Source organism: Beta vulgaris, chromosome 2 (genome assembly GCF_026745355.1).
Source record: "Beta vulgaris subsp. vulgaris cultivar EL10 chromosome 2, EL10.2, whole genome shotgun sequence".
Classification (NCBI taxonomy): domain Eukaryota; kingdom Viridiplantae; phylum Streptophyta; class Magnoliopsida; order Caryophyllales; family Amaranthaceae; genus Beta; species Beta vulgaris.
This window is the reverse complement of record NC_079203.1, coordinates 36,434,290-36,452,525: the sequence shown is the minus strand read 5'-3', so window position 1 is coordinate 36,452,525 and position 18,236 is coordinate 36,434,290. Positions and strand designations below refer to the sequence as shown.

The 18,236-nt window shown below is 36.8% G+C and overlaps 1 protein-coding gene across 3 annotated transcripts; it reads right to left on the bottom strand.

The window, feature by feature from the left end:
• Positions 1-252: 252 nt before the first annotated feature.
• On the bottom strand, positions 253-16,899 carry LOC104886821 (RNA pseudouridine synthase 5). Of its 3 annotated transcripts, none has more exons than XM_019247863.3 (12): positions 16,689-16,898; positions 16,458-16,532; positions 16,054-16,144; positions 15,280-15,445; positions 14,169-14,256; positions 9,339-9,423; positions 7,005-7,090; positions 6,067-6,175; positions 4,844-4,913; positions 3,917-3,995; positions 1,796-1,889; positions 253-633 (listed from the first exon to the last, which is right to left on the bottom strand). In XM_019247863.3, the coding sequence occupies exons 1-12, from the start codon at positions 16,823-16,825 to the stop codon at positions 574-576; spliced, it is 1,140 nt and encodes a 379-aa protein (XP_019103408.1). In that variant the 5' UTR covers positions 16,826-16,898; the 3' UTR covers positions 253-573. The 3 variants fall into 3 exon arrangements, with proteins under 3 accessions (XP_019103408.1, XP_010669646.1, XP_048494937.1); XM_010671344.4 differs by having other exon boundaries at positions 6,067-6,134; positions 7,015-7,090; positions 16,689-16,896; XM_048638980.2 differs by lacking the exon at positions 16,458-16,532 and having other exon boundaries at positions 16,689-16,899.
• Between the last annotated feature and the right edge of the window lie 1,337 nt (positions 16,900-18,236).

Genomic DNA, 18,236 nt, shown 5'->3' with positions numbered 1-18,236 from the left:
TCGCATAAGTCAACCTCAGATTATCGGTTATTCTGATTTCAGCAGTTGTCTAGTCATATATATATATGCAAGAATTCGGAAACATCTGGTAACATACTTGTCCCATCACCGTTGAACTTAAATTAGACCCATTGGTTACATCATCATTGTTAGGAGAGAAAATAGTAGTTTATTATTAATATTAAACTTCATTATTGTAAGTAATTATGCCAAAATGCATCAAGTTATTTACAAACTAATGCAATTAGGTAATTAAAACAACTAATACACTCAAATCAACTATTTGCTTAATGTCAAATACAGCCACAAGAGACCAATCTCGTAAAAGATTTAAGATTTTGTCAAATAACTCATAATGCAAACAAGTTATTATAAAAAATGTCAGAATAAGGTAATGAGTTAATGACCACGTAGAATGCCAATAATATGCATCATTGATCAATCAAACGCAGTGGTAATTGCATAACTGGTATCTTGACTAGAGAATTAGAAAAGCATACAAGATGTTTGCATCTACTACAAAATTTGACTGTATACTACACCCGTTCAATCAATTGTTAGGTAACAGTTTCCTCATCTAGCTTCTTCCACTGTCTTGAGCATAGAAGGCAACGGTGCAATGATCTTAATCGCCTAAAACAATGGAAGAAACCACAATTATCCATCATGCATTATAATTTATAAATTATACACGTCAACTCAAGCAAGTCCAGCATCAGCTAATGTGTGCGAAACATGACGGTATCTAGAACTGTAAACACATACCAGACATGAATTTAACATTGGCCAATTAGAAGAGATGTAGATCTGATGCTTCATGAAAATAGAATATACAACCATCATTCTTTCTCTTGCATTACACGGCACAGGGTTTTCAATTTTTCATAATTACGGGGGGGGGGGGGGGGGACCAGTGAAACCAGGAACGCGGGACATACGGCCGAATCGCGTCCTGAGTCATTCGTACTGAATCGCAGAACGAACGCGACCCAAATCACTGCGGTTCGCGTCTCAGTACGGTGGTCATGTCGTTTCCTTTTTCTTCTTCAAGTACCCAAAGATATGCAGATTGAGAACTAAAAATATTTTGATGATGTAATTGAGAGTTGAAACCTTTCATGTGTTTGTCACTTTGTTAGTTAACTTTTGGACGTTTATGTACTAGGTAATATGAACTTATGAAGTATGAAGTTATGAACTATGGAGGTTTTTCTTGTTTTTTCTTTTATGTAATCATATTTTGAGAAATGGATTAATGGTAATTAATATTTTAATTTTAAATACATTTTTAGTTCTGTTTTTTCAGATTTTTAAATATATATATATATATATATATATATATATATATATATATATATATATATATATATATAAAAACTAAACACCAAACGTTCCCGATTCACTCAAGGTAGCGTTTCCCGTTTCCGTTTCTGTCCCGCGTTTCGTATCAAATTTCGTTCCTTGTATCACTGGGGGGGACAGACAAATTGTACCGGATTTTGGACGAAAGCATTTTTTTGGCAGTCAAATGTAAAATGTTTTTTCTCCAATTGCACACTGTGCTACTTGCTGTTGTCAATCTGTTGACGGTTGAGGGAACAAAGCAAGTAATCCAAAACTGTTACACTACCTGGAAGCGATCTCTTCATGTACTTATTGTAACTGAGATAGACTACATAAGAAAGATCATCATAAATCCTCTAACGACCAAGATATTAGCTACACATGATAAGAAGATAGAGAATGAGCACCAAATATTGCACAGTTCAGATTGGTGGCATAAATGCATAATTACCTCATTTGTACTAGGGTGGGACAGAGTAACTTCATGTGCATGCAGATGATACCCGCAGTCTCCAGGAACAGGTTTTGCAGGCCGTTGATAACCCCTGCAAGGAAGTATAGACCGAAAATAGCTAAATTAATTCAGAATAAATACTTGTCAGGTATCCAGAATAATAAATATAGAAAATAAAAACACCTGCCACAGAATCCCTATAGAGCTGCAACAAAATTAAACAGGAAGCATCAGGGACTCTAAAGACATCCTTCTTCCTTCCAGAATATAGGATGTTCAGTCTGTTTTTGCGAAAGTTATTCAGCCAATGTATAACATGAGTCCAGTTATATCTAGTACCATGAGATGTATAGGTATTATAAAGTGGCCTTTCATCTTGTATTCATATTATAGAATAATGTTATATTGATATTATCACATGACATTCTGCATAATTATAGTAGAATGGCTTCTATTTTGGATGCAAAATTCAGCTAAAGCTACTTATATTCTAGTCTTCTAGATAGGAGCAGGGAAAAAAAACGCGGTCGCGGTCGCGTTCTCGGTAACGGTCGCGTTTTCACGGGAACGCCCCGTAACGGCCAAATAGAACGTTTCGCGGTCGTCGCGGCGTGAATTTTGTAAAAAAATTCACATAGGCAGCATTTTAACTTTGTTTTGTTATCAATACAACATTTGGGGTACTTTTGATGGAAATTACTCTTTTTTTTTTTTTTGGTGCAATAGTAAAGGTGTGACTAAGTGTGGGAATAAAAAGAAAAAGAGAATAAAAATAGGGGACAAAAAAGAAAAAGGGAATAAAAAATAAAAATAAAAGGAAGAAAAGAAGACAGAGAAGTGGAGAACAAGCGAGATATTTTATCTCAGTTCTCACGTGACTAGCAGTCACAAAATAAAATGAAAAAGAGAAGAAAAAAGAAGAGAGAGAAAAGAAGAAGAATCCTCGATCCATAAAAGAGAAGTAACCTACTTCAACAACGGCCGGCATCCACCGGCGGCTACGATGCCAGAAGCATCTAAAGGTATATCGCCGGCATTTTCTGTCATGACCGGTGAAGCAAGGGCCATCATTTTCCTCCCATACGCATATTAGGGTTTCTTTAAAAATTAGGGTTTCTTTAAAATAAGGGTTTCCATTTTAGACTGCAATTTGAAGTAATTAAATGAAATTACTTTAGGGTTTTGTGTTGAATTAGAGCATGAAGAAGCCTGGTAAGATTTAATTCAAGAAATTTTAGTCCGATTTATGCTTTTGTTCTCCTTTTTCCTTCTTTGCCTCGCGTTTTAACACAAAGCGGCCAAAAAACCGTTCTAGAACGCCGCAAATCCGTTACATAACGGCAGAACGGCCGAGTTTGGTGTGAATTTCCTTCCACCGTTCTAGAACGGGTTTTCTCGGAACGGCAACTCTCAAACCCGTTACAAAGCGCCCGTTCTAGAACGGAACGGCCGAGTTTTTCTTCCCTGGATAGGAGCGTAATAGGAAGCCATCTCAAAAGTTGGAAGCAGCATGAATGAGAAATACCATGTAGAGAAAAAGCGTTCGGCCAGAAAAAAGGAAAGAAAAGTTGATTGTTGCAACATCAACAAATTTGCCACAAAGATGACAAGCAAATGATTCCACTACAAGTCTCATTATATCTGACTCAACTATGTTATCACTTAGATCACAATAAGAGTTTTAGAAAAAACAAGTATACACTATGTTCATTAGAAGTTTAATGATGCAAACAAACTTATTATATTATAGTGTAAGTTTAATCTATCAAGACACAAGAGGTGCAGAAGTAATCAGATCCTATTGGGATCTTATATAAGCATTCCTCCTATTGGATTCATTGGATTAGTTCGGATTCAGACTGAATTCTCAAACCCATACCTAAAGGACAGGCTAATACCACGACAAACTCTTCTATTGATCAGTTTTAACTTGGCAGCCGTGCAGTCTCCATCTCACAGTAGTTGATTACCAAGATTTGAACACAAAAAGACATGCTATGTTATCCCCCCCCCCCCCAAACCAATACATTGGTTTGCATAGTTTGGGGAGCAGATTAAATGGTGAGGAAGTCTTAAGAACACTGAGAAAGTTTAAGAAGAGATCTAGAGTTTCAATACCCATCTTCCGCGAAGTCCTCCTGTATGAGCTCTGGATCAAAACACTCTGGCTGACCACCAGCAACATAAAGAGGATCACCTGAAATGTTAAAAGCAGAAATTTTTAGAAATCGGTGTCAATTAAAGATTAAGGTCATTCCAGCTGCTTTTGGAGGCAAGTCTAATTGCTACACAGAATTTGGTTCTGAGAAGTTCTTCCACTCCAACATCCATGATTCCAGTTTGGTATGAGTACAGATGCTAGCGGGCTTCGGGACATGGAAGGTCCAAATTGAAGCAGCTATGACCATCAAAAACTAGTGGGAAAACATCTCCAAGAGCAATAGAGGAAATGATAATACAAAAAAAGCTAAATGGAAAATTCATAAAGAATCGTCTGGAAGAATATACATCATATGGAGGAACAAGCGAACTAATGAAAACAGAAGAGGTACAAATTACATTTCTCACAATATGCTGACACAAAAGGCACTTTCTTTTGATAAGTTGCAACATGCATCAATACATCATAGCACTAAACATCTAGATATATCCCATGATATATTGGATCAGGAAAAGGCATGTAAGGTCGGAAAAAATATATCTTTTGACAGGTAAGGTGCCTGGCCAGGACCCTACCAGCAACACCCCCTCCCCTCAAAGAAAAAAAAAAGCCCCGACTCTCGAGAAGGAGGGGCGGGGGGGGGGGGGGGGGAGAGGAGGTAAACAGTGAGCCCCGTCCCTGGGCTGCAAAATCTTCTACTGGGATTTATCAAAAGAACTGAATCTTTAAATTCATTGATATCATGGGTCACCGAATGATCAACATGCACTTCAAAATTCCTTGGTTGTCAAATCCTTTACATCAGAACTTGTCTAGAATGAAGAGAATAATTTTATTCACTAACTGATGATTTTAAGAACATCAAACAATGTAAACAGACTTACCCAAGAGTGGACACCCTATCAGGGATAGATGAATTCGGATCTGGTGAGGTCTTCCTGACTGTATCTCAACCTGTTCAAGGAAGCCACATGTAAGAAAAATAGAAAGTTCCTGACAGAAAAGTTGAACAAAGAAAGTGGATTTTGGTTGAAAGATTCAACATAGTGATCTTCAACAAAAGCTGAAGAGTTTCTGGGTTGCAGTCTGAAGCTTTTGGTATGAGTGTAGAATATTAAAAGTTCTGCATATTGTCCTCAAGTTAGTTGTTGTAAATTAGTAGGCTTTGCCTGTTTGCTTTGAATGTGTTAAACAGAATTGTCTCTGATTGAAGGTATAAAACTGTGAACATCATACCTTCCTTGTGAAACCCCGCACTTTAAAATGGCTTTAACAGAGAATACCATCACTGAAGTTACAAGGCTGCATACATCATACCGTGATTAAGACCCACAAAGCCCTCCACCACAAAATGAGCTTTGTGCAACATGGTTCTCATTTTTGCACATAGAACCTATAGTCAAGAACCCTACCATGCTTTGTGGACTTGCAAAGCAAAACCAATTCCCATTATCTATACGTGAAAACCAAAGATAATATTTTGGTTCATATTTAGCACCAGAAATAAGGATCATACTGCATACATTCTTTCTCCACAAGCTTTTTTGTAAAGATAATCTAGTGACCTCACTAGCTGCAAATATACATTCCTAGCATAGCCCACAGACATTCCTTTTAAAATAATAATAAGATAATATCATTGGTGTCTCCTCTCAGGGCCTTAAACCTCTATCAAATGCCCTCACCCTCCAACAAGTTTGATCCCATGATCTAAGCCATTGGAGACGAGGTGACTCCCAATTGAGCTACCCCTCAACCTTTAGCCACAGGCATAAATACTGATCTATCTTCTTTATTGTTCTTTTAGAGGTATGTAGTTCTGAGTAAGAATTAGAAAATAATTTGTCATTACTCCAATGATCTTAGAAGTCAAATCTCCAAACATACTTCCAGGGATCCAAGTTTTGACATGTTTAAATTCAACATGGAGGCTTCTACAATATTTGTGGGGGCAAGTGTACATAGAACTTTCTTACTACAGTACATTTAAAGTATCGGAAGTGGTCTATTGTAGAACAAGGAGTTTAAACAACCAACAATATCAGATCTATTTCATTCTTCGGATGTAAAGGAAGGTTGGTAAAAAAAAAAGTGATGAACATAGTACCTGTACCAGCGTCTGGTCTCTCTCTACATCTCTTTCAAGAACCCCGACTTTGCTCAGTGCTGGTTTACCTAGATTAATAAAGACAGTATGTTGAGTTGAAGAGAATAACCTGAAAAAAAAAGGAAAAAGAAAACAAAATAGTACATCGAAAAGTTCTTCTATTATTAGAAACAAAAGAATGCCAAAATCTACTATTAAGAGTCAAATTATTTCACAATATGAGAACTGCTCCAAGCACATTCCAATGTACTTAGACCTACAAAGCACAAGTCAATATTTTCTGGCATCTCCATCAGTAACATTGTTATGTTCCCTAAAGATGAACATCCCAATAGCTACATTGCAAATTCCATAATAATAGTTGTCATTGGACTTGGACAAGACATAGGCCTAGAGACTAGATAGGTTAAAAGAGTTCAAGGTTTGGTCTGGAATCTCTTGTAGTAAAGGAAACTTGATAATTAAGTGGTGCAAACAATAAACAATCGCTATTGCAAATAAATTATCTACTACCTTGCAATAAATAATATAATAACTCAATTTTTACAACGATTCTCTCCCTAATTCATTTTGGTATGTTTCAAATTGATGATCTTAGTTGTTCCCTTATGTCTTTACACACTTGATGCACTACTCGGAAACTAATTTAAAGCCATCCGAGACAAAAAGTGTGAAGCAAAAGGAATTATGATCAATAGTAGGATATTTTACCAATAGCATGCTGGAAGAGAGACTATATCATAGAAGTCATAGTCTACACCTTTCCAGTCCAGAGTTGCTTTATGCCTTGATTGCTAGGTAATTAATCTAATTGGAACCTTAGCATGGATATTTGTATGCTGATGCTTGAGGTGAGCCAAACTAGGATATACTTAAAGTTTAGGCTTCAAGTTGCAATCAGTAAGTACTAAATGAGATTAAACAATAAAACTACATACAGATAATAACCTGAGGGCAGAGCAACATATAGACCCTTAGCAACTCCAGGATACCGCATAACTCCAATTGGCTTGTCGATTAGAACCTGTCAAGGGGGAAAAAATGTATGTCATTAATGGTCGCCAGCATCTTATAAAACCTCCCTAGAGAAGCTTAGCAGGCCGTTCAGTTCAGTTTGATATTTAAGACTACAGAGGGCAAGTGGGTTCAATCTCTATTATATAAGTGAAGGGAGGAGGTATGATTTCCCTCTATCAAATGTCTATATTACCCTTACTTTTTTAATTACATCAATTTTGTTTTAATTTTAAAAATAATAATAGGTAATCAATCAATCAAAATATTTGCCATTTTTAAAAACTACAATTAGAATAACTTAAAATTTTAGGTTAAAAAAATGGAAAGACCGAAAAAGTTTTAAAAAAACAAAGATAACAAGTTCATATAAGCATATCGAAATCTTTCATCAAAAGGAAAAATTGTCAAAATAAAAAATCAGCAATATACTCCATTATAGTCATAAGTCATGTAACGAAATGATCACAATTACATACTCCCTCTGTATTTTTTTATCTTTCTCACTTAGAATCTTGACACTATTCACAATTAGAGAGAATCTTTTAGATTTTTCTCAATATATATGAAAAATATAGTCATTTGGAGTCTTGTTTGATTTGTCTCAATGAGTACTTTATTAATATTCAATTATTATAATTTTTACTAATATGTAATGAAAGATATTTAATGCAGAAGAAGTGTATTGACAAACGTGCAAAGTCAAAGTAGGAAAGAAAAAACAATACAGAGGGAGTAGAGGATAATAAGGTTAGATCAATAGTTGACCTGAACTTATTTTTGCGGAAAATAACTTCTAATAAGTTGAATAAAACATATCCTTGATTGAAAAAACCGTCAACTTAAACTATTATAATTAGTTGTGACTGCATGTATTGCGTGTATGTAAAACTAGCTACTCGACATTACAAACATCACAATGAAAAAGTTGTCATCGCACGCTTAGAAAGCTATCCATATAAGTAAGGGGGAGCTATGGTGTCCGTCAATGAAATGTCTTTTTTGTCCTTGGCTAAATATATACTTAATTGGATATTCAAATTTTGTACAATCATATCCTTTCCTAATTTAAAGATAGGTCAAAATTCCAATAATAAACTAGATAAGCATTAACAAAGTAACTTGACATAATGAGAAAAATGGTTACTCAATAAAAAAAATTACAAATTTAATTTGACTATAAAACTTTACATCTAAATGTTTATCTCAATTTCTAAACACTTTATAAATTACAGTAGTTTGTATAACAATAATTATAAATCACACTTCTATAATTATATTTTGATGAAATTTATTAATAATAGACTCAAATAATCGACGCAGGCATCACGTGCATAAAAGACTAGTATATATGAAGTCAGGTCCCCATTAAGATCGCCTAAACCAATCAAGTTTTTCTCTCCTCCCCTTTATCTCCCTCTTTTTGCCCAAATCTCTTCCTCCCATTTCCTCCATCTCTTATGCCAGTGATTTCTGCTCAACACACTTGCCCTCCACTACCCTAATACAACACCTACTCTCATCTCCTCTTCCCCATCACCTACTGCCTCTCTCGCCTCCTCATCCTCTCCCCACCGACTCTTCCTTTCAGTTACATACCCCAATCGTAACCTCTCTCTCTATCGTCCTGCCCAATCAGAGGCCACTATTTTCAAATAAACATTAGTAAAAGTACCTTTAGTGGTCAATTTTGCCCACTATAATTCTAAATGGCATATTGTGGCGGTCAAAAACAATCATCTAAGGTATTGATCAAAGAATTTATACGTGGTGGGGGGATTTAGCGGCAGCGGGGGTCACAGAGGTGGAGCACCAACAACAGGCAATGGCAATATGGTGGTGTCTGTGCTCCTGGTGGTTGTGGGCTTGTGGCAGTGCTTACAGTGGAAAAGATGTGGGCAGTAGCAGAGCTTGGGCATTTTTTTGTGCAAGAAATTTCCTTTTCCTTTTATTTAGTTCATTCAGAGGTCGGTGTTTGCAGAGAAATCAGGAACAAACCCCCACCCCCAAGTTTGAGAAATCTATAGTTGTGACTTTGTGAGGGCAGGCCACCAGGTTCCAGTCTTTGTAAATTCACTAAACCAAACACCGAGTGTGGGTTTGGAAAATCCCGTACCCATACCTTATACCAACCAACCCAAGGTTGACGGTTGGCAGCAAGGTAAACTCAAAACTTTAAGTTGATCCCTGGCGGATAGAACACATTACAAAAGCATTAATATGCAGACACAGACCAATAAAATCTTTCTTTGGAATACCTCATTTGAGTCTATAATCCCTCTGACTAGTGCCCGATATATTTTGGTAATCCTTCGTTCCACCTCCATCTTTGAATTCACGTCTCTGCAATACATCAGAATGATATCATAATATGAACTCTAAAAATATTGTAAATTTGTAACTACCAAAATGAATTTATAAAGAATGGTCCGATTCGAAGATAAGAACATAGAATTCACCATTCAAAAATAGCATAAGGAATCTGACAGAATCTTGGCATTCATCTACTTCCAGAGATTCCTATTTCTGTTCATTTCCGAGGGAATACATATCCCTCAAATATTTACGAATATCTGACTATACTTAAACAATAAACCACAAAATCTTCAAACTGCCGCACATCTCCAATCACTGTCTCTCACTGTACAGCTGTAAAATGCGAGCAAAAGTCGCTCTGTGAGAATCAGCCACGATTTCCATCTTCCACAGCATAGAAATTACACTAACTGATCAAAAGAACTCCTCTGCTAGCCGATGAATCCTCATCAGTCATACAAGACCTGCAATCTACGTCTATTCAGACAATCCCAGATATATGATTGTAAAAAGCTATTTCCAGACCAGAGGAAACTAACAAGCCTCTCCTGAAGATTAATCAAGGCCAAGCCCGCTAGGTACAGCTTATCTAATGTAAAATAACCATCAAAACTTAATTGTTAAGACGTCAAGTTTCATATCAAAGAAATATTTCCTTCAAACTCTTTGCAACATGTGCTAACTATCAAGATCAACCTCTACAGAAGCAAAACAGAGCCTCAATATAACTAGACTGCTTAAGGAAGCCTTGACAAATTTCCTTCGAGCTCTTTGAAACATGTGCTAACTATCAAGATATTGATTCAGGTTGATTACAAATTCTAATCACTTCATTGACATCTCCTGATTGTTGAGTGCTGACACAAAAAATGATCTGTACCTTGACTAAAACACGCAATCTAAGCATTCACTGCCGAAAAACTTCAGTCTTATGACTTATTTGCGGTTCCGTAACTATGTTAACCAATTCCTCATTTCACCTTGAGTATCCATGTCAGATACGTGGGTAATGTCATTTAGACACTTCATATTTGGACCAAAATCTTGCAAATATTGTATTGAAAATTTTCCACAACATCAAAAAGTAACATACTCACAAAAGTTAAAGAGGGTACTTAGTAAAAGCACAAAGTAACGAAATGACTACAGGAAGAGAGTTAATAGCATAGTTAGCCTTTTAAGATTATTAATATAAAAAAAGTAAAGACTAAAAAGGCTTCTTTTTAACTATGGGATTGCCCTTCATAAAAACATCACTTTTGAAGTGGATATGTTTTCTTTAGCGTAATAAAAAAAGGGTGTTGATCCTAGATGACGTGCATGTGGTTCGTTGTGAAAGCTAGTCTTTGAAAAGGCATAAGCTTTTTTTTTTAAAGGTGAAAAGGCATAAGCTAATGCATCACTTTTGATGACTATTCTTGAAAAAATGGAAATTCCTAACAAGACGATGGAGGTAGTGGTGTACTTTGTATTTTTAAATCTCAGTTTTCACTGCTAGACACTAAGAATGTTAGCAAATGAGCAGCCAGTAAATCTTTTACCAAGCTCCTGAGGGTTATGTTAAAAAATCCTCTCTCTCTCTTCAAATTTATATTCTGAGATAAAGTTTGACTAAAATGGTGACTATGACTATTGAGATATGTTTTCTGGAAGGGTCTTGCTATTTACCGGCCGTATTTACTAAATTCCGCACGAATTTTTATACGTATTTTGTATTTTTCAACTTTTTTAACCTCATAAATATAAAAAAATTCAGATTTTTTTTAGCATGAACCGAACCAATTTTCTGTTTACCGACCATTTTTTCCGGTTCCACCGTCGTGGAAACGAAAAATAATTCTGCTAAATTTCAGAGCAGAGGAAAAGGGAGGGAGAAAGCAGATGAAGAAGGGGTTTTTTTGGGGGGGGGGGGGGTGGAGAAGCATGTAGGGGGTGTGGGCTGCCAGGGGAAACTCGAGGGGGGTTGCAGGGTAGAGAGGCTGGGGCTGCGAGGGGCAGTGGGGCTGGGTGTGGGGGGAAGGGGCTGGGGTTGGGGGGTGCAAGGGGCAGTGGGGCTGGGTGTGGGGGGGAAGGGGCTGGGGTTGGGGGGGGGGGCTGCGAGGGGAAGTGGGGCTGGGTGTGGGGGGAAGGGGCTGGGGTTGGGGGGGGGGGGGCTGGGAGGGTGGGGCTGGGCATGGGGGTGGGCGGCAGCAGCTGGAGGGTCTGGGGTGGTGGCAGTGGGGAGAAGGCTATGGTGGTGATAGTGGCGGCAGTGGTGGCTCAGAGGTGGTGGTTATGGAGGAAGAAGTAGAGGAGGGAGAAAGAAGAAAAAATACCGTATAAATACGGGCGACAAATAGCGCGGAGGTTTCTGGAAACACGAGTATAAGAAGTCAAGAACAATCACCCTCAAGAGCTCACCATCATTCATCTACTCTTCGCTGTGACACTTCTTTTTTGCATATCCGATGGAATTACTTGGGTTATTAAGATGTATCCTAGAGAGAAATGTGCTACTGGCTACCGCCAGTTGGAAAGGTACTGCATTTTCAAATTTTAGCTGATCGCACTGGACATTATGTGGATTTCTTCCATCTTATATTCATTCTTCCACTGAAAGCTACGTTTAAGTGCATCTCTTTGGAATCTAAATATTGGGAGATTTTTCGAAGGTATCTTCCTTTCATGGAGAAGGCATAGATCTAAGAGGCTCAATGTATTCAAGTCCTTGGTATAAACAGGGGTTTTCAAGGGTTTTCTTTTCATATGACATTAGGTGCAGAAGCAACCCTCAAAGGTTCAATTTCCTGATTTGCTCAAGATATTTTCAGGGCTTAATTAGAGAGGTTTCTGCTATGACTCAATATGAGGGGTAGGAGCACTTAGTGATTAGCAGTATAATTAAGTTGTTAGTAGCTTGTAGAAGAAGATAGTTAGTTTGTTAGAGTAGACTTTAGTAATAGCATTATAATTAAGTTGTTAGTAGCTTGTAGAAGAAGATAGTTTGTTCGATTATAGGTAAGTGCCATTCCTCTCGAAAGATTGGTAAGGCTGTAATTGGTGATTAATCACCTTGATTAGCATTAGTTCAGTCATATCTTGCTTCTTGTTTTCTTAATCCTTATTCTTCCTCCCTTAATATCTCATTTTCTGTCCATAATCTCTTTGTTTTGGTCTCTAAGCTAAGTGAATTCTCAGCAGTTCCTTATCTGTTTCTGTCAACTCAACATATTTCATAACTTTGTCAGAGAGGAATTTCTCTCTGCATTTCCCTGGTAATTAATTGTAGAAGAAAGGCTCCTCCTAAAGCATGATTCACTGTGCAGGCAGCACTCCAAGGAAAGAGTCCAACATAGGATGATCTTAAAAGAAGGATTTGTTCTTTGTAAGCCATTACAGAGTGTTCAACTGTTCGCAATCTTACTCTTCTGTCTTCTTTCCCTTTGGCACTTAGCTTTCTCTGGGATGAATTGAGTGCAAACTCATTTCTACCAGAGTTCTCTTTGTTGTTTGAAAAAGAATGATTAGAAAAGGTTGGATTTCTAAAGTGTGGAGAGTTCTGATGAAAATTTGGAAGTGCACTTAGAAAGAAAATAAGCAGATTATCTATGGTAGAGCTTGCTCACATCATGAAATGAAGGTCCGTTTCAAACGCTATCACAGAAGTGGAGTTAAGTGTTGGCAGCATCACTTGGTTTTTCTTGATATTATGGATGCATTGGTAAACGAAAGCTTGAGGGTTTGAGATTGTAGCTTTAGCCCTCCTTTTCTACATAAAGTGACCCTCCAGACCTCCTTTGTTGTCTCTTGATTATATGTCTTTATTACTTATCCCAAAAACAAGAAAAAGTAAACAAAGAATTCCCATATAATTTCATTCATAAGATAGAGACATAGAGTCCTTAGCCTTGAAAAAAATGCCTCAAGAGCCCCTAAGCATGCCTTACACGGAAGCAAACACCAAGACGCTTGTGGCAACTGTTGATAATTAAAATCTGTTTATTGACAAGAAGGATAAAACACTATGATGTCATTGTAATAGAAAATATGCGCTTCTTAGTAGAAAATAGTCGAGTGCTCAAGTCTGATACTTGGAGACAAATTGCATTCAGCACTGGAAACTGATTCTGGGTAATACAGGGTTCTATTCGCAAAATTGCATCCAGTTGTGCAATTAATCAGATTAGCCGTTGATCTATACTTCCAGATGTGTCACAGAGAGAAAGTGGGAGAATACCAAGGCTCCTAGAGAGAGAAAGTTGGGACCACTTGTTTAACCAATCAAGTATTGGATAAAGTAAGTAGGTGAAACAATTAAATGATGGCAAAGATGTAACAAATGAGAAGTGCTTTTTACTACTTTGAGCTATGTGTCACTTAATGTGACAATTCCCTAAAAGGAAAACGTGTCACTTATTAAAAAAAAGTAGGAAGTAGATTTTAAAGGCTTCACATATTTGTTGATAGTCAGTAATTCAGTGACCAGCATCCATCAAATCCACTAATGGAAAATGATGTCCTAGTAATGTTGGTTAAGAGCAAAGCAAAAATGAAATGAAGGTATCGTCAATCTCAAGAGAAGAAGAACCAACAGTATAGATGCTGTACTCTGCAGGAGTTCACCCAGTGACCTTGTTTTTCCCTCCTCTTCACTCCCTCCATCTCATTCAAGATGTCTAAAGATTAAGTCACCAATCTCAAAGTGGCAAATATGACTGAGATGCAGGGAATAATAAGTAAACACAAGCTTAAAGAAATTGCAAATGTGAACTAAAGCAGTCACGTTTACTAGCCTTTTTCCTCTCACCAATGATGTCCCATCAGCAAAATATGCTGCAAGGCAAGTCTTTGCAATCTTCGTCTTTGCACAAAGCAAAACACCTGGATGCCATTGAACTAATTACCATATGCTAGAGAAGTGTCAATCAATTCCATAAAGTAACCTTCACCAACCAAGAAAGAATCATTGTACTCCCTCTGTATTTTTTTTTTTTCTTCCTACTTTAACTGTGCCCGATTGCAAATGCACTTCTTTAACCTTAAACATCTTTCATTACATATTAGTAAAAGTTATAATGATTGAAATTAATAAAGTACTCATTGAGACGAATCAAACAAGACCCCACATTACTATATTTTTTCTTATATATTGAAAATAATTTAGATTATTCTCTCTAATTGTGAATAGAATGAAAGGCTAGGTTTAACAAACTTTCAAGAAATAAAAATTGCATAGGGGGAGATTCATCTCGTTTTGGGGGTGGAGGAGGTGATAGTGGTCCACTCTTCACTCATCGATGAAAAACTTAAGTTCCTTCATTGGGCATATAGTTCTGGTAGGATAGTTAACTTAACAACTCAAAACTTGTCGACACATTTTGTACATCCTCAGTTCTATAATTATTGCAACATTACCTCGTTGGCACTTGGCACTTCTTTTAAGAAAGTCATGTGAATAGGAGAGAGATAGAGATAGATAAAAAAAAAAAGTGGGACCCATGTGATAGGAGAGAGATAGATAGAAGATATTACCCAATATGGAAACGTTGCAATTAATATGAAACTTCCAAAATACGGGAAATGTTGCAATTAAAAAAAGGGAGGAAGTATAGAATATCTTTCAACCTATATCACTTCCCAGCAACTTGGCTTCACTAAATAGAAAAAGTAGCACCAACATTTTTTCAGTTATTAGTAACTAGATCTTTTTTGTTTATCACAGTTGCAATTTCATATAACTATTTCCAGGATTGGGTTCACGCATTACCCACTGTCAAATTTATACTGATAAGTACAAGTGTACAGCAATTTTGTGCATTAATATCATGGAGAAGGAATAGTCACAGTTGTAATATTGATCATTGACACCTGCTAGTGAAGTTTTCCATAGAAGTAGAGGCTAACCTGATGTGCCCCTTCCTAGACGGTGAACAGGAACAGGATTAAGCACTTGACTCAGTGTCGAATTGCCATTCTTCTGTGTATGCCACTTTAGTTGTGTCAGAACAGTTCGCTGCTGGAAGAGTCCTCCAGGTAGGACTTGCAAACCAGATGGCTTATTTAGAGCAATCTGTCAGCATACAAAGCAAAAAGTAAGCTAAAATCCAGTAAATCTATTAAAATCAGCTATAAATCTCAAATTATTGATGCATACAACTTTTAAAGAAAATGGCTATAATATCTGCAAGGTCTTATCATCATCAACTCTCATGCAATTGAGAAGCCATCTAATTACAAAATATTATCAAATATTTGATCTAAAATTCTGAATTACACAAAATTATCGAAAATTGGATCTAAAATACACAAAATTATCCAGATTTTGATCTAAGTTGAACAAATTTATCCATTTGATCTAAAGTTACCCAGACAATCTGCCCCCGTTGCATGCCCTTCCTTCTTGACTGATGTAGCAATAAATTTCCCCAGTTCCAACTCCGTTACAACTTCAAAACTCGAAAGAGCTATTCATCTAACCTTAAGAAACAACCCTCACATTCCTGGCACCATTTGAAAGAATTTTCACATCCAACTCATAAGTTTCAGTATAATCCTAATAAGCTATCCAACATGGACAATTCCAACTAACAACTACAAAGCAATAGAAACAATACACGAAAATACCAAACACGACTTGAAAAATGTAGCATCACAACAATCACAATTAGATTGTGCTACCATGTCATCATCTTCGAATAGCACTTCAAGCAAGAAAGGCGTATCGGGTTCTCTCCATGGAAGCCGATGATACACCAACTTTGAATCAGCTCTACACAAACAACACCCATTCAATATAATTGTACCAAGAATATAAGAATCATAATTTTTCAACAGAAGAAATATCATTTTCATCCCATGACAAACTTGTCATTTCATCTTAGGATGTTCCAAAATCATAAAATCGACAACATTTCTGTTTTTTTCCTTCTCTCTTCAAACCTATCAATCCTTTTTCTCTCTCCATCCCATTACTTTCTCAACTATTTCTCTCTATACCCACTTTCAGTTTTGCGTTTTACAATCAACAAAAATTCTTAATCCAATTTTTGTGCTCCAAAAAAAGTTCAAACTTTTATACTAACCTAAGTATAGTGACTGGATCGGTAACAGTGCTACCATCAATGGTAATCTGTCCATTATGAATGCGCTGCACCCAACTGATTGGATGAGGAAAAAAAAAAAAGATGAAACAATCAGAAATTAAAATTAAAATCATGAAAATTAAAGACCATTTTTTTACTGAAAAAAATGTAATGTTAAAATTTGTTGTTTAGGTTGTGAAAAAGTTTGAAGAAATTGTAGTAAGGAATTACCCTTGCAATGGAGCTGAGCTAGTGTGATTGGAGGAGTAGAATTGAATCAGAGTGAGACCTGAATGAGAGGGGGAAACGACGTCGTTGTAAGTGAGACCATCGTTGAGTTCAGGCCATGGAATTCCAATAGTCTTCATTGCTGATGCTTGATTGTTTACCCTTGTCCCGGTGTGACTCAAATGTTCTTTACTAGGAATTACTTATTCACGCTCAACAAGTCCCTACTTGTTATTCTTATATTCTATACAAATAATACAAATATTGTTGTGAGAAATATGGAGAGAGAAAAGCTATATAAATATATCATAGAATGTATTGTATTTGTATAGATGTAAAACTGATTTCTTACATCGATGGTATTTATAAGTAAAATTTTTCTACTGTGCACAATTGTAAAATTCAACGACAGCGCGCGACGGAAGAAAATTTACCTGACATGCATTAAATGCATGCAGGAAATGTGGACTTCACATGTGAACAGTAGAATTTACCATTCCAGTATTTCTCAACACTCCCCCTTTTTGTCCACTAATAATTCATAATAGACGTTTGTCTCATTAAGAACCTTTGTTAGGATAATTCATGTGGGAAAAATCCATAAATAGGGTGGGATAACTAGGGTGGGAAAAATCCATAACTTTGTTAGGAAAAATCAACTGCCTCATTAAAAACCTTATCAGGAAAAATCCGGTGGGATAAAAACCTGATCGAAGGGAAAAAGAGTGCAGCGCATATAATACTCCCCCTGAATTTAGCATACATCACGAAGATGACACATTCCAATTTTTCGGACTAATTCTTCAAATTTTTCGCCGGAAGGGATTTGGTGAATAAACTGCAAGATTCTCACATGATTGGATTTGTGATTGATATGTTGATCGTCCCTTCCTTTTGGAGGTCATGAGTGAAGAAGAGCTTTGGTGATAAATGTTTAGTTCTGTCTCCTTTGATGTACCCTTCGCTTACTTGGGTGATGCATGCAGTATTGTCTTCGTAGATGATAGTTGGATTGTTGTTATTGTTTCCATCCCATTCTTCTTGGATATTCTTGATCATTGACCTTAGCCATACACATTCCCTTCCAGCTTCATAAAGAGCAATTAATTCTGCATGATTTGATGATGTGGCCGTCAAAGTCTGCTTGTGATTTCAAGATATTGCATACCTCCATAAGTGAATAATATCCGGATTGAGACTTAGCCTTTTGTGGTCTGATAGGTAGCCAGCATCTGCATATCCAATGAGTGACGCATTGGTCTTGACTGATAGAATAATCCGAGATCTTGTGTTCCTCGAAGATAACGTAATAAGTGTCTACTCCATTCCAATGTCTCTTGTTGGTGCATTGCTGTATCTAGCTAACAAGTTTACTGAAAAAGCTATGTCAGGTCGAGTATTGTTAGCCAAGTACATTAAAGCACCAATTGCACTTAGATATGGTACTTCAGGACCAAGAATCTTCTGTTTTCTTCTCTGGTCTGAATGGATCATCTTTCTCATTCAGGGAACGCACTACCATTGGAGAACTTATTGGGTGGGCTTTGTCCA

Coding starts and splice junctions, on each gene's coding strand:
- LOC104886821 (XM_019247863.3), bottom strand. CDS start 16,825: ATGAAGACTATTGGAATTCCATGGCCTGAACTCAACGATGGTCTCACT. Junction 15,446..16,053: donor TATTCGAAGATGATGACATG/GTAGCACAATCT, acceptor GTATGCTGACAG/ATTGCTCTAAATAAGCCATC. Junction 7,091..9,338: donor GGATTATAGACTCAAATGAG/GTATTCCAAAGA, acceptor CCCCCTTGACAG/GTTCTAATCGACAAGCCAAT.